At 44.7% G+C, this 18,502-nt stretch overlaps 1 protein-coding gene across 1 annotated transcript in view; it reads right to left on the bottom strand.

Annotated features, from left to right (window-relative positions):
• The window catches only part of LOC117561472 (sulfotransferase 2B1-like), an 81,845-nt gene that overhangs the window by 42,870 nt on the left and 20,473 nt on the right, over positions 1-18,502 (bottom strand). Inside the window, exons 3-4 of the mRNA XM_034238916.1 lie at positions 11,213-11,424; positions 10,988-11,114 (exon numbers count right to left, since the gene is read on the bottom strand). Of these exons, the coding sequence (XP_034094807.1) occupies positions 10,988-11,114; positions 11,213-11,424 (339 nt within the window). The remainder of the gene's footprint in view (positions 1-10,987; positions 11,115-11,212; positions 11,425-18,502) is intronic.

Genomic DNA, 18,502 nt, shown 5'->3' with positions numbered 1-18,502 from the left:
TGTATCTATGATAGAAGTAGAATAAACACTAAATAACCAAATATAATATCACAAAAAGCGGGCCTGAAACCTGACATTCACTTTTAGGACCAAACTGACAGTTGTTCTTGTGGTCTTGGGTCAAAATGTTTATTTTCAAAAATATATTACCTTCCACGAAATCCCATATGGAAATTGCTTCTGTTGTCCCAGTTTTATTAATTTGATTAACAAGACAACTTTCAGGGATTTTCACTAACTGCTGGCCTACTCCAGATACAATGCACTTTTCAACAGCTCACCTCTGGCTGGCAGATGACCATCACCAGTGCTCCAACCACATACACAACCCGATGGGCCCAAGCCCGTGCTACAAACAAAATATATAGAAATGTACAGTATTTACAAAACCCCTGAGCCGGCAGGACAGCCAGACGCTCTCTTCGGCCTCTGTAAGCTTAGGCGCAAGACGCTACCTAGAGCTTCACTGGCCCCGCAAGACGCTAAGGCCAGTGATCACAGGGGTTTAAGGAGCCGCTCAAGCTAGCCTGCTGGACGCGAGGCCAACTGACAGGTTCAAGTGGCACCCTCACACAGGCCACTCACAGCCGGGTTACCTGTTGGGAAACCATAGACAATATCTAGCGCTGGCTAGCACGCAAAACCAACTCCCAAAGGGAGCGGATGAAGCCTTCTCGCCGCAGGCCCAAGGACTGCGTCCATGCACCTGGTGATGGTGCGAGGGGCCAGCGAGATCCCAAAGGGGAGGACATAGAATTCGAAGATCTTGTCCTCGCAGAACCGTAGGAACCGCCTGTGACCCTCCCAGATGGGAATCTGAAAGTAGGCGTCCCTGAGGTCTATGGTGGCAAACCTATCGCTTGCCTGGATTGCCTGCCTCACCCTGGGAATTGTCAAATGTTTAACTTCAGGGGCTGGAGAAACCGGTTGAGGCCACTGAGGACCAGGATTGGTCTTAGTCTCCCATCCTTTTTGGGGACGAGGAAATAGCGGGAATAGAACTCAGCCCGCCGATCCCTTGGCAACACCTCCCTGACTGCACCTTTCGCTAGGAGGGTGGAAACCTCCACCCGTAACGCCTCTGTGTGCCGCGGGTCCGTCACTGACTAAACCGTAGCTGATCTCGCCATAGGGGGAAGTTCGAGCAAACTGAAGCCGGTAACCCTGGGTCATGGTTGAGACCACCCAGTGGTCCGTGCTCAGAGCTGTCCAAACCATGCGACGGGCTGTAGTGATGCGAGGGCTGGGTCCTTGCTGGCGTCAGGAGGAAGGCTGCGGCTGCCGGGAACCATGGCCCTGAGCCCTGCCCCAACTCCGACCTGCCTGTCTTCGCCTGCTCCGCCTAGAGTCTTCCAAGGAGGTCCTCAGGGGGTTGCCTAGGGTATACAGCTTGAGCGGTTGATGACCTACGCCCACCCCGGCAGCGGCCAAAGGTACGGGAGATCTCCCGAGCACAGCGGCGGGCCTCCTGAGCTTGTTGCAGCAGGGCACTGGCCTCCTGGCCAAACATGGCTGATCATATCTTCCCTCGAAAAGGGTGGGCTTTATTATCGCAGACTTTATGACAAGTTCCGCCCGCTGCGCTGCCAAGTTTTTTCATGTGTTATAACAACGGGTCAAGCTAGGCGGAAGTAGCTAATTAGCATACGTTCATTCACGATGGCTCATGTCAGTGATAGTGATGACATCATTGCAAAACTACTAACCGAGTAATTTTCAAGAATGAGTTACACTGATAAATTGGAGTTATTTACCAAAGGAAGAGCAACACCACAGCTTAACTTACTTTTTTTTTTTTAAACGGTTCGAGAGGCATTTTAATATCGACAATTACGCCAGATACAACTGGATCACTGGATCAGCCAGGGAACCAAAGCTTTACTGCTGGGATTGCTTGCTTTTTGAAGTTTATCCAAATCAGCACATCGCTATCGGAATGCTTCAGGTCACCTCAGAGCTACTATTCGCCTTAAAACATTTGGGGACACCAGGAGAGAGCTCCAGCTGGATGAGCAACAATGCTGGGATGTCATCGCTCATAATGAAAAGGTGAAGAGGAACCAAGGAATTTTGAAACGCCTCATAAACTGTGTGGTGTACTTGGGCAAGCAGGAGTTGCCGTTCCGAGGTCACGATGAGAGTATAACTTCATCAAACAAGGGGAATTACATAGAGTTGGTGGATTTAGTGGCAGAATATCAGCGACCTGCACACACACCTCGCCACATCAACACTCTTTACCGGTATGTCCTCGAGGATTCACAATGACCTGATCAGCGCTCTTGCTAGTGTAATAATGGATAGCATGAAAAAGGAACTGAGGAAGGCACCTTTTGTGGCGGTCATGTTGGATGAAAGAACCGACATGAGCAACGTGGCGCAGATGTCATGTGCTTCGATATGTCACTGAAGATGGGATAAAAGAGTGTTTTTTCAAGTACGAAGATGTGACAGAGGACAAACAAGCAGAGGCCATAGCTACACGGCTGCTGGAGTTCCTGAGGGAGAGTGGTTGTATTGAAAAAGTGGTCGCGCAGTGCTACGATGGAGCAGCTGTTATGGCCTCTGGATTGAATGGGGTGCAAGCGAAAGTTCAGGAAACAATTCCACAGGCCCTTTTCATTCACTGCTATGCTCAAATCTTACATCTCGTCTTGGCAAAGGGAGCTTCCAAGATAAGAGAGTGTAAGGTATTCTTCTCCCAAGTACAAGTACCTCAACATTTTACTCAAGTACAGTACAATATTTTAACATAATTATGTATATTTAATTTATTTCACATTTAAATAAAGCAATTAATTCGGTTCTGAAGAACCAGCACCTTACCGTGGTAGAGAGGTTTGTGTGCCCTGATGAACCTGGGGGCTGTGTTGTCTGGAACCTTGTGTTCCTGGTAGGGTCTCCCATGGGAAATTGGTCTCAGGCAAGGGGCCAGACTAAGATTGGTTCAAAAGACCTCATGAAAGACGATACAAGAAGTGAGGATACCCGGCCCGGAGGAAGCCCGGGGTCCCCTTCTGGAGCCAGGCCCAGAAGGAGGACTCGTCGGCGAGCGTCTGGTGGCCGGGCTTGCCACGGAGCCCGGCCGGGTCCAGCCCGAAAAGGCAACGTTGGCAACACCTCCGCTTCTCCGTCCCGCGGGCCCACCACCTACGGGAAACAGCGATGGGGTCGGGTGCGCTGCCAGAAGGGTGGCAGTGAAAGCGGAGGGTCTCGACGGACCAGACCCGGGCGACAGAAGCTGGCTTTGGGGACGTGGAACGTCACCTCTCTGGGGGGGAAGGAGCCGGAGCTTGTGCGGGAGGTGGAGCATTGCCAGTTGGATCTGGTTGGGCTCACCTCTACGCACAGCGTCGGCTCTGGAACCTTACTTCTGGATAGGGGTTGGACTCTATTCTTCTCCGGAGTTGCTCAAGGTGTGAGGCGCCAGGCGGGTGTGGGGATACTCACAAGTCCTCGGTTAGGTGCTTCGTTGTTGGAGTTTACCCCAGTGGACGAGAGGGTCGCCTCCCTACGCCTGCGGGTTATGGGGGGGAAAACTCTGACTGTTGTGTGTGCTTATGCACCCAACAGCAGTTCAGAGTATATAGCCTTCTTGGAGACCCTGGAAAGAGTCCTGTATGGGGCTCCTGAAGGGGACTCTTTAATCTTGCTGGGAGACTTCAACGCACATGTGGGCAATGATGGAGACACTTGGAGGGGCGTGATTGGGAGGAACGGCCCCCCTGATCTGAACCGGAGTGGTGGTTTGTTACTGGACTTCTGTGCTAGTCATGGATTGGCCATAACAAACACCATGTTCGAACATAAGGATGCTCATAAGTGTACGTGGTACCAGAGCACCCTAGGCAGAAGGTCCATGATCGATTTCGTTATCGTATCATCGGACCTGAGGCCGTATGTTTTGGACACTCGGGTAAAGAGAGGGGCGGAGTTGTCAACTGATCACCATCTGGTGGTGAGTTGGGTCGAGTGGCGGGGGAAGCCTCTGGATAGACCTGGTAAGCCCAAACGTGTAGTTTGGGTGAACTGGGAACGTCTGGAGGAGGCCCAAGTTCAGGAGGCCTTCAACTCACACCTCCGGCGGAGCTTTTCGGGCATAACTGTGGAGGTTGGGGACATTGAACCAGAGTGGTCGGTGTTCAAAGCCTCTATTGCCGAAGCCGCGGCGGGGAGCTGTGGTCTCAAGGTCTTAGGTGCCTCAAGGGGCGGTAACCCTCGAACCTCCTGGTGGACACCGGTGGTCAGGGAAGCCGTCCAACTGAAGAAGGAGGCCTTCAGGGATTTGTTATCCCGGGGGACTCCCGAGGCAGTTGCAAGGTACCGACAGGCCCGAAGGGCAGCAGCCTCATCCGTGGCCGAGGCAAAGCAGCGGGTGTGGGAGAAGTTCGGAGAAGACATGGAGAAGGACTTTCGGGCGGCACCAAAGTTGTTCTGGAAAACTGTCCGACACCTCAGGAGGGGGAAGCAGGGAACCATCCAAGCTGTGTACAGTAAGGATGGGACGTTGTTGACCTCAACTGATGGAGTGTTAGGGCGTTGGAAGGAACACTTTGAGGAACTCCTGAACCCGATAACTCCGCCCTCTATGTTAGAGGCAGAGCTGGAGTATGACGGGGGATCAACACCAATCTCCCGGGGGGAGGTCACTGAGGTCGTCAAACAACTCCACAGTGGCAAAGCCCCGGGGGTGGATGAGATCCGCCCGGAAATGCTGAAGGCTCTGGGTGTTGAGGGACTGTCATGGTTGACACGTCTCATCAACGCTGCGTGGAAGTCGGAAACAGTACCGAAGGAGTGGCAGACCGGGGTGGTGGTTCCCCTTTTTAAAAAGGGGGATCAGAGGGTGTGTGCCAATTACAGAGGCATCACACTACTCAGCCTCCCCGGGAAAGTTTACTCTAAGGTACTCGAAAGGAGGGTCAGGCCGATTGTCGAACCTCAGATTGAGGAGGAACAATGCGGATTCCGTCCTGGTCGTGGAACGACGGATCAGCTTTTTACTCTCGCAAGGATCCTGGAGGGGGCCTGGGAGTACGCTTATCCGGTCTACATGTGTTTTGTAGACTTGGAGAAGGCTTATGACCGAGTTCCCAGGGAGTTACTGTGGGAGGTGCTGCGGGAGTATGGGGTGAGGGGGTCTCTACTCAGGGCCATCCAATCTCTGTACTCCCAAAGCGAGAGCTGTGTCCGGGTCCTCGGCAGTAAGTCGGACCCATTTCCGGTGAGGGTTGGCCTACGCCAGGGCTGCGCTTTGTCACCAATCCTGTTTGTAATATACATGGATCGGATTTCGAGGCGTAGTCATGGGGGAGGGGGTCTGCAGTTCGGTGGACTAAGGATTGCACCACTGCTTTTTGCAGATGATGTGGTTCTAATGGCTTCATCGGTCTGCGACCTTCAGCACTCACTGGATCGGTTCGCAACCGAGTGTGAAGCGGCTGGGATGAGGATCAGCACCTCCAAATCTGAGGCCATGGTTTTCAGCAGGAAACCGATGGACTGTCCACTCCAAGTAGGGAATGAGTCCTTACCCCAAGTGAAGGAGTTCAAGTATCTCGGGGTCTTGTTCTCGAGTGAGGGAACAATGGAGCGTGAGATGGGCCGGAGAATCGGAGCAGCGGGAGCGGTACTGCAGTCACTTTACCGCACCGTTGTGACGAAAAGGGAGTTGAGCCAGAAGGCAAAGCTCTCTGTCTACCGGGCCATTTTCGTTCCTACCCTCCCCTATGGTCATGACCGAAAGAACGAGATCGCGGATACAAGCGGCCGAGATGGGTTTTCTCCGCAGGGTGGCTGGTGTCTCCCTTAGGGATAAGGTGAGAAGTTCGGTCATCAGGGAGGGACTCAGAGTTGAGCCGCTCCTCCTTCGCGTCGAAAGGAGCCAGTTGAGGTGGTTCGGGCACCTAGTTAGGATGCCACCTGGGCGCCTCCCTAGGGAGGTGTTCCAGGCACGTCCAGCTGGGAAGAGACCAAGGGGTAGACCTAGGACCAGGTGGAGGGATTATATCTCTTTGCTGGCCTTGGAGCGCCTTGGGATCTCCCAGTCAGAGCTGGTTGATGTCGCCAGGGAAAATAAAGTTTGGGGCTCTCTGCTGGAACTGCTACCCCCGCGACCCGACCACGGATAAGCAGGAGAAGATGGATGGATGGATTAATTCGGTTAACAATTTGTTAGTATTTCCCTTTAAAAAATGACAAAGTAAATAGAAGAATACCGTTAAAGTACCGGATCGATAAGCAGTATCGCTAAGACTAGTAGTACCGTAGAAAACCTCAACGATACCCATCCCTAGATATTACACAAGTCAAGTGTTAAGAGAGTGAAATGTTGCTCTACGAATTTCAACACTTGATGCTGTCCCATTGATTCCAATGTCAGAAACCTGTAACTGAATTGGTTTAAAGAGAGAAAACATTTTGACTAAAACTTGACTAAAATGTAATTTTTCATCGACTAAAAATAGACTAAAACATTTTGAGTTTTCGTCGACTAAAATAGACTAAAACGTTTTGAGTTTTCGTCGACTAAAACTATGAAGGATAGAAATTACTAAAATGTAACTAATAACCATTTTCGTCTAAAGACTAAGACTAAATCAAAAACAGCTGCCAAAATAAAAGTAAAAAAAGTAAACTTTTGTGAGAACCAGGCAAAAGGGGTGAAAATGAAAAAAAGTATCCGAAAATAGTGCCTCATGATGTGGGTAGTCCCCTGTCAACTCCCCTTGCATTCCTCCAGAGGCACATTTGTCAGAGTAAACTTTTGTGAGAACCGAGAAAAAGGGGTGAAAATGTAAAAATAGTGTCCGAAAATAGTGCCTCATGAGGCGGGAAGAGTCCCCTGTCAACTCCCCCTACATTCCTCCAGAGGCACATTGTCAGTCAACTTTTGTGAGAACCAGACTGGGGGGGTCTTGAGGCAAAAAATAAGGCAGACCCAAAGTGCATGGTGAGCGGACACTTCACCTCCGTGTTTGCAGACAGCCGTTTTTTTTGTGCACCCAAAAACCGGGTTTCCGATTTCGTGCTGACTGTAGTCCAAAATGTATGGATGAATATTTTTGACGGAGAAGGGGAAATTAAGCCTTGGACACTTTCCCCCTTCTCCGTTGCAACTTACAACGGAGAAGGGGAAAAAAGGACCCAAAGACCCAAAGGGTTGAGCTTTTTCGGGCCCCATCTCCGTTGGCACTTAGTCATTTTTTCGACAATTTTTTTAAACTTCATTTTTTATTATTTTAAAATATAATTAACCGTTTTCTTCACTTTTTTCTTCTTTCCACGGGTGGGTGCGCTTGGCAGGCCGCTTATGAGCACCCAAACTCGGCCTGGAACCTCCAGGATTTGTGGGCTAAGCTCCATAAACTGACAAAATCACCCAGGAATGTCACTTTCCTAGCCCAATACAAATACATTTAAATAGTAAAAGGTACAATTGTGCTCCGAATTACCCGGAGATGGATTTATATAGCCCCATGATAGTGATTAACCTGTTAAGCACTGTGACTGTTTTTCAGGTCTCAGGCTCAAAAATGACATTCCCAGAACAAATGACCATATCTTCCCTTCTAAAAGGTTAAATTAATAATCTTTTTTCTCAAAGTAATGATAAACCTGTGAGTTGGATGTAGAAAAGTATAGATATTTTTTATTTTAAAGAAAATTCAGATTGAACATAGTAAAAAACTGTAAATTATAGTGTCCGTCCAAAATTATTTTTTACTTATAGTGAAAACTACCCTTAAGGTAGACTAAAAGCTTTAGGAATCCAAAGTAAAACATATAATAAGTAGCCTGTGTCGAGATTTATGCAAAACAAGATACATTTGACCTTTTTAGAGAGGTTTAGCAAATAAAATCCATCTCTGAGGTGATTTGGGTGGAAATGGGCGTTTTCACTGTTTCTCTGGAACCCATTTTTCGATTTTGGTGATTGACATTTCTTTTTGACCGTTAGAGCCAATATAATCGAAGGGGAATTTCCACATACACACACATGTTACCATTGAGAAATGAGAGCTAAGCGCACACAGCTTTGCATGAGAGCGAACCTATCTCTCGCTCTGATATCTGGAAACGGAAAAGCAGTTTTATTGCTTATGGATTATCAGAAATCATTTCAAAGGGACACAGACACATTGGATTAACCTATGGATTAACCTTCAGCAGCGTTTTTACCGTTTTACTGCCATTGAAGACCACTTTTGACCAGACAGCGACCAAGGTAAGCCATCTTGCCGTTTTTAGCTACCTAGCGCTGATGTCTGTTCTTGTAATATCTTCAAGAGTTCTTATCATGGAGTGATAATGTAGGTACCGATCGATTTTGTGTCTTCTCACGATGCTAATCAATGGGATGGACGTGCAGCTACGATAAGTAATAAGGGTGTTATGAGTGCGTTTCTGTGCAGTATTAACAATTATTTTCATGGAAAAAAGTGTTAAAACGCCTGATTAAAGCATATACAGGACCCCAGTGAGCTCCAGTGTATGTGCATTGTTTCAGGGAACCATATTAATGATAAGATAAATGCATTTAAATGCAAAAATAATGATTTAAAATCATTTTAGGGGAAAAAGTGTGTAGAGAACCTCACTTTCCAAGGCAGAAATAGTGATTAAAATGCAGGGAAAGTGTCTTTAAATATGGACATAGAGTACCCAGAGAACCAGGCTGCAGCACCTGGAGGAAGAGGCGGAGAGGGGAGTGCTTTAGTATGGGTAAGAAAGTGAGGTATTGAAGCCTCCAATTGATGGACTTTATTTAGTATTGAAAAAGATTAATGTATTGTACAATGTTGTACAATACAGGGAACGTTTCGATGCAAAAGCATTAGTAACTAACCCTAACCCTAATATCATATGTGTAATTCGTGGCACAATTCAAACGGGATCGAAAGATAATCTTTCTCTCTCCATTGACTTCAATACATAATTTTTCCGAAATAAGGTCCCATGGAGGTCCCCCGGAAGGGGAGGGACTTCGCCACTCTATATTCCAGTAGAGGGCGGAGCCTGGGAGATATAACGATAGGTTACGTATTGTAACCCTAGTTATATAAGCACAGGCGGAGCCCTCTACTAGGGGCCCTGTCTGTCCTGTGCTCGCTGAAGAGGGTGTAGGATGACAGTCAGGAGGCGAGGCCGCCTTATATACGGTGGGCTTGCGCGTGCACTCAGGTAGGCCCGCCCAGAGGGCCAGCTATTTTTAAAGATATCTCAGTAGGTGAACGCTCGCATAGTGAGGTCAAGGGGTAGTACCCCTAGAGTCCAGTAGAGGGCTCCGCCTGTGCTTATATAACTAGGGCTACAATACGTAACCCATCGTTTCATCCCTCCGAATCTATGTATCTATGTATCTATTCTATCTTTATATAAAATAAACGTAAATGCAAAGATGAGGATGTGTAAAAGCAGGGCAGATGAATAGATTAAATGAAACTCGAAAAATACAAATATTGTAAAATTGAGGAGGAGCAACATTTTCTGTGATTTAGTTACAACATTTGATGCAGACATTTTTGATTGGAAATGAAATGTTTTATTAATCATTGTGATCTTCATCCGTTCACTATAAGGCAAGCAGGTTCATGACTTAGTCATCTTGCCAAATAGTGAGCACACATTTATCTGTTCTGCTGTCTTATATTGGCTACTTAGCTTACTTCGTGTAGTATGTCAGTTTCTATGTGAGGATTCCCTGATGGTCCTGATACCATCCACCAAACATGACTCAGCACCAATGAATGCCCTACCCCCAAAGACATGCTATGACTAGATAGTGCAATATTAGTGAGAAAATAAAACAATAAAGCCCAGCAAACTCTCCATAAACATCATTATGTATTTCATGAACAGATCATTTCAGGATGTAACGGAAATACATCAGTGTATCCTCGGTTATAGCTCCTCCAGATTCAAATACACCTTTTGTACTGTATGTATTATTTAATGACACTCACCTTTCCTGAGAAACCCAGACTTTGTCTGGTCCAGTAATTCACGAGGAACAGTAGAGTAGTTTGACATGTTGTTCTTCTTCATGTTCTTGAACAAACATCGGTCGGCTATCTTCTCTATCGCTTCATGGTCCAGAGGTTTCTGCAGGAACTGAGCCATGTTGCACACAGAGTCCTTCAGGTCCTAAAGAGAAACACAGATCAGCTCATAGTCCTGCAGTGGCTCTCCCAGTATACAATATCTTAGTAGGAGGAGTTTGAAGATGATTGCTCAATCAAGGTCAGAACTATTGGGGAAATATTTGGAAAAGTGATTTGAGGCAGATTTGAGGATTGTTCCTGAGTCTCACCATTATCATCTGTTCATAGGAGATGTGCATGATGTGCTCTTCATCTTCAGCATTCAGCCAGCTCTTTACATGATCAAACCACGAGCCAAACAGCACTGGAAGGAACAGGAGACACAAGTATTCCTTTCATAAGAGGTTATCATAACTTAGTTTGTTTACTGAACTTCATGGTCTTTCAAGATCTCCCTTGTTAAAGGCTACACATAATGCAAAATGCACTGGCTAATGGCTTTGCAAGATAAACATGTATCCATGGCGTGCTAGCGACCCACAATGTATAAGAATGGACCGTCTTCTCTATTTTACTCTTGCTGGTATTTTGGGTTGCTAGCACGCCATGGATAGATGTTTATCTTGCAAAGCCATTAGCAAGTGCATTTTGCATTATGTGTAGCCTTTAACAAGGGAGATCTTGAAAGACCATGAGTTGTAGACAGGTGCTTAAAATGAGCATTTTCAGAGAATTTATAAGAACAAGAATGTGTTTTTTGAACGTTAAAGTTGGAATGATGGGCTAGTAAAATCCCAAAACACAATTGAGAATGTGCATGATAAGTCCCCTTTAAATCATGTTACCAGGTAAAAGAGTTTTTTAGAGTTTTCGGCCCACTTACTGATATGTATCTTGTTATGAACGCATTCTAAACATTACATATCTGTAACAATCAGAAAAACCTTTTCCATCAAGGAACTTGTGGAGGAACTGGGTCTGTGGGCCTGGGTCCACCAGGAAGGAAGCCGCCTCATGATGATGAAAAGACGATGTGAACACATCTTTGGGGTTCCTCGTCACATAGATGACCTGCAGTGATGACATGACGTCAGACCCTTTCCTTCACACATACTGTCTGTGATGCGTTTATCACATTGAATCTGATCCACCTTAGTTGATAGGTTTACCTTTGGCTTTACTTCAAAGAAAGATGGTGGCATCATGTTGTACTGGAAGTGTGTAGTCAACAGTCGTGGAGAGGGCCTCTGTTCAAGTTCGAGGGAGGCGGTCTGCTGCAATTCAAGCCAGGGAACACGTTTCCAGTTAACAATATTGTCAACAGGTTCTGGATCTCCTCCACTCATGATCAGAGGGACAATCTCCTTCATCCAGTGTGTACCTAAACAAAAAGAAAAAAAGATTTTCTCCAGTGACCACGTCGTTAGTCTGCTGCTCTAATTATGTCAATTAGAGTTATGACATCATCGTGTTCTGTGACACAGGTGTTTATATTTGAGCTAACAACGTGTCCAGAGATCAAAGGTTTCCATGGTGATCAGTGAGAGGAGAGCATTTTCATTGTCCTGAATGAGAGATAAACCTGTTACATGTGAACGTTTTGTTGAAGTACCGTAACAGATATCGGTGAAATATCAAAGTGTGAAGCATGTCAAGGAAGTTGAGCATCTGAAGTGTGCTTTTTGTGTACTTTCGGGTTAATAATGTGGCCTTTTTGGCAGATTAACTAAAGGTGAGCGGCTGCTGTGGTGGGGAAAGATGAGGCTGAACTTACAATGGGTTTTAATGGAGACATGTTGAACGTTTTTGTCACTTCATGCCCTCAAGAGGCATTTTGTTTAATTGTTTTGCTTAATTTTTTGTTATCTATCAAGCTACGAGATGTTTTCCTACTTTTCTCATGAGAAATTATGTCTCAGGAATGTAGGGTTTGGGAATTATGGCAGGTATAAAAGAAAATATGAGGGCAAAATTAAATCTGTCCTCCACTCTAGCTGTGACATCACGCACTCTAAAATCTGAAGAAGGCCTCTTTACCAAGGTCTGAACAATGTTTAATATCTCTAAAAGTACGAATCAGATTTAAAAGTTGTGTTACACGAATAATGTCAGGAAGATGTGTAACATTTTAAAGTTGGAATGAGGTTTCTGAGTGAAAGTATGAAGGAGCAGCAGTTGAAGAAGGAGCAGTTAGCAGTTGAAGTTGCATGAAGATTGTTGAAGTCTGAAGAGTTTCTCCATTGACTTCCATGTTAAAATGGAATGAATTATGGGATGTATCTCTGGAATTATGAAAGTTATGAATGATACAAGTAATTGCCATTGATTCCAGACCGAGCTGAACGTTTTGATGTTTGAACGGAGTTTCTGCGATGTTCAATGTGGGAGGAGAAGTGGTGCAAAATAACCCGGCGGAATAATAAATAATTTTGTGCGTAGCATAACAGATAGTTGGAATGCTGTGTCAGCATTCCCACTAAATAACTTGTTTTATACCATTTCAAATCAGAATCAGAGGAACTAACTTGCTGATACTTGGATCATTGGCATACAGGATCATTGTCCTCAACCGGACCTCAGATCATGGACAGAGAGAGCATGGTACTGCTGTAGGACCCCAGATGTCTTTGAACACTGCCTAAGGACAACCCAACGGACCCATCTGAAAAATGAGCTAGCTATAGCTAAAAAGCCCATCTTTTACAGTAACAGAAAACCCAGTACATATATCTACACTGCAATTATCGACAGTGGCGGTTCTAGACCAATTTGACTGGGGGGCCAGTTATTTTCTGAAGGGGGCCCAATAAATGCAGGACGAAAAAGACAAAGACAGTATGAAGTAATTGCTCATAACAACAATGCAATACAGCTATTGGTATTTGTTTCAGTACACATATTTATTTCAGATACTTATAGTTACAGTTTTTACGCTCTAATGGGTCCGACTAGAATGACAAATAGCGTTAGTTCCGCCTATTCTTTTTTTTTAGGGGTGCCACAGGGGGGTCCAAAGTCTCCTGCCCCCCCCCCAGAACCGCCCCTGGTGGGCAATGAAGTACATTTTGAAAGACATGGGGTCTAGTGTTTAACAAAAGTGTTAACAAAAAAAAAAAACAATGACGGCAGGCAGGGTTTAGGCATTATATTTAAACTATACTTTTGGACACTAGGTCACAGGAACCATGGAAAATAGCTATGTTTTAGCAGTGATCAACAACATTTCAAATTGTTTGATTTTTATAGAACCTTTTCCCTAACTGCCTGTGAAACTCTCTGTTGGTGAACTGTTGCACCAGGACTAATATCGTGCGGATGGCAAAAAATATCAGCGCTGAAATAGAGGGTTTGAGGCTAGAATGATCTGTTTGGTATTTTGAGCAAAACACTTCATAGACATGTTTTTATATATCTGAGACCTGTAATATCTGCCTAAAAGCAGTACAATAGGAGACCTTTAAGTGTTGTTTATCACACACACATCACACATATAAACAGCTGTTTCCTTCCCTACCTGCATGCACATGTTACTCTGTCTTTACCTCTGTGTGTCTGTTGGTATTTGACCCTGAGTGCAATGCTAATCTTCTACATATCATATTCTATTTACATATATGTAGACTTCTTGCACTATTTGTATTTTATGATATATGTTGCATTGTTGGAGGAGCTCAGGTCAGAAGAATTTCATTGCCATTTCTACACTGTAGCTGCTGAACATATGATGATAAAACCTTTGAATCTTGAATCCAGTGTGTGTGTGTTCACATATTCTGGTCCTTATTTCTGATTCTCCCGTGTTTCCTCAGACTGTGTCAGCGTTTGCTCCGATCTGTAACCCGGCTCAGAGTCCCTGGGGTCAGAAGGCTTTCTCTGGATACCTGGGGTCGGACAGAGACCCCTGGCAGGTGAGAGGAAACACACCTGAGTGTCATCAGATCTCATCATCACACTAAAAACATATATATTTTTGTTGTGGTTGTATAAAAGTACAAGAACGTACAACATATATGAAAACAAAGAAGCAGAATTTTTGATTAGATGAAAATATTTTATGTGAAGTTTGAAAATAATGATACTGATCTTATTTGGTAATTACATTACCCACAATGCATTAGCTCCACCACAGATTCAAGTGTGTTATGCTAGTGGCTGTTAATGTATCCTGCAGAAGAGCCTGTGAAGTCACGTATTTCTGCAGATATTTAACTTGTTTAGACTCGTACTTTAGATGATGTGTAGAAGTACTTCAGGTGTTTAGCTTGTCTAAAGAATGTGCAAAATAGATGAAAACAAAGATGGATTAAAGCAGATTCTTTGGTTAGATACACATAGTTTATGTTAATTTTAGAAATAATTATCATGATCACATTTAGTAATCTATTTTAAAGAGCATTTAAAAGCAAGCTGGAGATTTATAGTGTAGAAAAAGCACCTATTTTTCTAGTATTTATTTATTTACGATGATTTGTCTTTTTTAATGCAAACTGAATCAGTAAATAACCGTAAACTTTTTTAGTATTTCAATAAATGTTGACTGTGTGTGTGTGTCTCTGTCTGTGTGTTCCTGTGTGTGTGTGTGTGTGTGTGTGTGTGTGTGTGTGTGTGTGTGTGTGTGTGTGTGTGTGTGTGTGTGTGTGTGTGTGTGTCTCTGTCTGTGTGTGTGTGTTTGTGTCTCTGTCTGTGTGTGTATGTGTGTTCCTGTGTGTGTTTGTGTGTGTGTGTCTCTCTCTGTCTGTGTGTGTGTCTCTGTCTGTAAGTGTGTGTTTGTGTCTCTGTCTGTGTATGTATGTGTGTTCCCGTGTATGTTTGTGTGTGTGTCTCTATGTCTGTGTGTGTGTGTGTTTGTGTGTGTGTGTCTCTCTGTCTGTGTGTGTGTGTGTGTGTGTGTGTGTGTGTTTGTGTGTGTGTGTCTGTGTGTGTGTGTGTGTGTGTGTGTGTGTGTGTGTGTGTGTGTGTGTGTGTGTGTGTGTGTGTGTGTGTGTGTGTTCCAGGAGTACGATGCCACAGTATTGGCTGCTTCTTACCCCGGCCCTCCATTGGACGTCCTGATCGATCAGGGGCGGGACGATCAGTTCCAAGATCCCCGTCGTCTTCAGACTGCAGCCGGTACGTCTAACGCCTCTTTAAAGTGTCTCAGAAACACGTCTTTATAACCGTCATCCTCCGTATCACTCTCTACTCTCACTATCTGTGACATATCCAAGACTGTGATAAAAAAAAGAAGCCACTCCCCAGATATGTATTATATGGAAAACAGTGATTTGATGTTTTCAAAATGGCATTTAAAGGGTTAAAATCCTGACAATGATTACATACTTGGTATTTTTGATTAGGACTGAAGTTGCTTTACAAATTGAACGCAAAAAAGTGGTGAGTCAAAGTTTTTGGAATGACTAATTAGGGAGTCGATTTGATCTTATTTTCTCAGAGTGAATCCTCCGCTTTTTTTTATCGTTTTAATGCCATTGAACACGACTTTTGATCAGAAACCAACAGCTAAGGTGAGACGATCTTGTGTTGTGATGTCTGTGTTTGCTTCCCCTGTCGCAAATTCTGATCGCTCAGTGATGATACCAATACCTATTAGGGCTGTGCATCTTCACTGGTCTCACGATTCGATTCGATTACGATTATCCTGTCAACGATTCGATTCAATTCGATATCCCGATGCATCCCGATGCATCACGATTCATACCAATGCGTTGCATCCTCAATTTTCTATATTACTGCACATGGCTTATTTTTCATCAATGCATACATGCAGTAAATATATATGAACTCTCTTTTTATTATTTAGAAAGTGCTTCAGAAATCAATAACATATATGTCTTGACATTCATTTATAAACCAAAATAAATGAATTGTATAGGTCTAGCCTCCCTATATCTGTGTGTGTTCCATCCTCAAAAACAAAAAACGAATGCTTCTGCAGTCTAGCTGCAGCTTCTAGCAACGGTCTTCTGTTAAAAAAAAGGACACTGAATGTCCTGAATGTGGCATCACACACAGGACTTGAGTCTGAACACAGCAGACAACAGGAGTATTTACAACAGCATATAACAACTAAAATACTGCATGTGGGTGCACACTTACATTCTCTGTCTTACTGTTGCATAAATCCCATGAATGTATGAGATTAAGTTAGCTTCATTATATCTCAGTGATTAAGTGAATAATAAAGTTTCTATCGGGTCACTATCAGCCTGTCACTCATTATTTTCAGGGAGGGGGCGGGGCTTGGAGGAACGGAGAGGAGACGATCGCGGAAGCTTTTTTCCTCCTGCCTTCACAAACTTTACACACGTATATATCGTCTGAAAATTGCTAGAGGACATTCATCCTCTGCAATCCAAGACTTAATTAAATCCACCAAAAACCTGACATGATTGTAACGCGATTATTTTTGAAAACATAAATCTCTGAGCCGCAGCGACACGGAGTGATTCAGAGCGGGTCCTTCTGCTGTTGGTTCTGGACTGGTGGTGTTGTGTTGGTGGATAAAGCAGACTGCTCCGTGTTTGGTGATGCTGTGCCGCTGTCACGTCTGTTCCCTGATCTCTGCGTCACCAACCGATTTGATATTAAAGTGACAGAAAAAAAAAAACGTTATAGTAAAGCCGCGGCCGGAAAATCAGGAAGCAACGTTACTACGCTATAACCGATTATCTTCCGTCACTGCATCGAGACCGAATCGTCCACGTCCACATCGCAATGCATCGTAGAAACGATTATTTTCAACACCCCTAATACCTATATAATCTGTGGAATCTCAGCTTTAATCGGATATCTTGTTTGTGCAGTTATGATCAGTGCTGGAATTGGGCCGGTACTCACCGGTACGCAGTACCGGCACTTCTGGTTCTGACCCATGGAGTACCGGCACTTCTTGCTCAGTACCGGCATGCTGGCGGTACTCCGGTACTCATGCACCGTGCCATTACTCAACACTCTCCCGCCGTTCTTATTATACATCCATATATATATATACAGCCGCCCGGTACTCAGTAGATGCGTCATGAGGTGCCGAACGGACATTCTCATCGCTCTAACCGCTGGAGTTTCACAGCGGCTGTCAGCTGTTTACTCCTGTCATTCAAACAGAACGTGCTGGAGAGGGGGCGGGGCTTATCTTCTCCATGTAAATACTGTGGTGGAAACGACTATGTCAAAATTAACCTATTTGACCGTGATTTAATAGTAATACACGTTTCAAAATAATAATAATAATAATAATAATGCCGAAGTAACAACATACTGAAAACTGTTAGTAAAACCATGTTTTAATGCTTTACAATTTACATACCTAGATGCACGTGTGTTGTGTTTATGCAGTGCAACTCCCACCCAGTGGGTGGCTATGTAGAGTGATAGAACAGAGCAGGCACGCCCCCGAGAGAAGGAAAGCAAGTCACGTCACAAATTAGCATTTCTAAAATGTTAGCGTGGATTAATAAAAGTGCAAAAAGACAGCGGTTGTCGCCGGAAGAAACTTCAAATACAGAGAATGCTGTGCCTGTGTTGGAAATTGTGTCTGATGGGGAGCTTTCTTTGGTTGATCCTCCTGCTCCAAGTTCTAGTGCATTAGCATTAGCACTAGCTCCGCCGCCTCCTCCAGAGCCCTCTAACGTTAGCTGCTGCTGGCGCAACTGCCACCACCAACACCGGGCAAAGCGATGCACCTGACTGCTGGACAACGGACCAGGTGCAATATTTTTGCAAGACCAATGCATGGCTCCTTCTTAAAGATAAGAAGCTAGGATGTCGGATATGCAGAGATGTCAAATCTTTGGGAATACACACTGGACAAGGACTGGAACTGTCAACTGAATGGGGTGAGTGTGCAGTGTCTCATTTCGGTGTTGACAAGGGCAAACAACAAGCTAGCCTGAGAAAAAAAATCAAAGAACATAAAGAATCACAAGCCCATGTAAAAGCTGCTGACATCCTTACATCTGCTTCACGTGAAACTATTCAACATCAAGTGCAGTCTATGCATAAATCTGAATTAGACACCACTATCAGAGTTTTTCGAACGGCATATAAAATTGGCAAACATAGCCGGCCATTCACAGACATGCCAATTGATTTGAATGTACAGAAACTGAATGGGCTGAACGTGGGCAGGATTTGCACTCCAATAAAACCTGTGGCGAAATCATCGACCACATAGCTCATGAGCTGAAGAAAAAAATGGCAAAAGACATTACAGAAAACCAAAGAAAACTGTGTTTTGGTCGATGAATCTACCACTATTAGTGGTAAAACGGTGCTTGTTGTGTGTCTACGCTCAGCATTAGCTGATGCTGAGCCCGAAACGTTTTTTTGGGAGCTGATCGAGTTGGATGGAACAACGGCTGATGACATCACAAAGGCGTTAATGGAGTGTCTTGGAAGAGATTTTAACGAGGACTTTTTAGGTCAGTGTTTCGTTTCTTTTGCATGTGATGGGGCTTCAG

The sequence above is a fragment of the Gymnodraco acuticeps genome, unplaced genomic scaffold (genome assembly GCF_902827175.1).
Source record: "Gymnodraco acuticeps unplaced genomic scaffold, fGymAcu1.1, whole genome shotgun sequence".
Classification (NCBI taxonomy): Eukaryota; Metazoa; Chordata; class Actinopteri; order Perciformes; family Bathydraconidae; genus Gymnodraco; species Gymnodraco acuticeps.
This window is presented reverse-complemented; position numbering and strand designations above follow the sequence as displayed.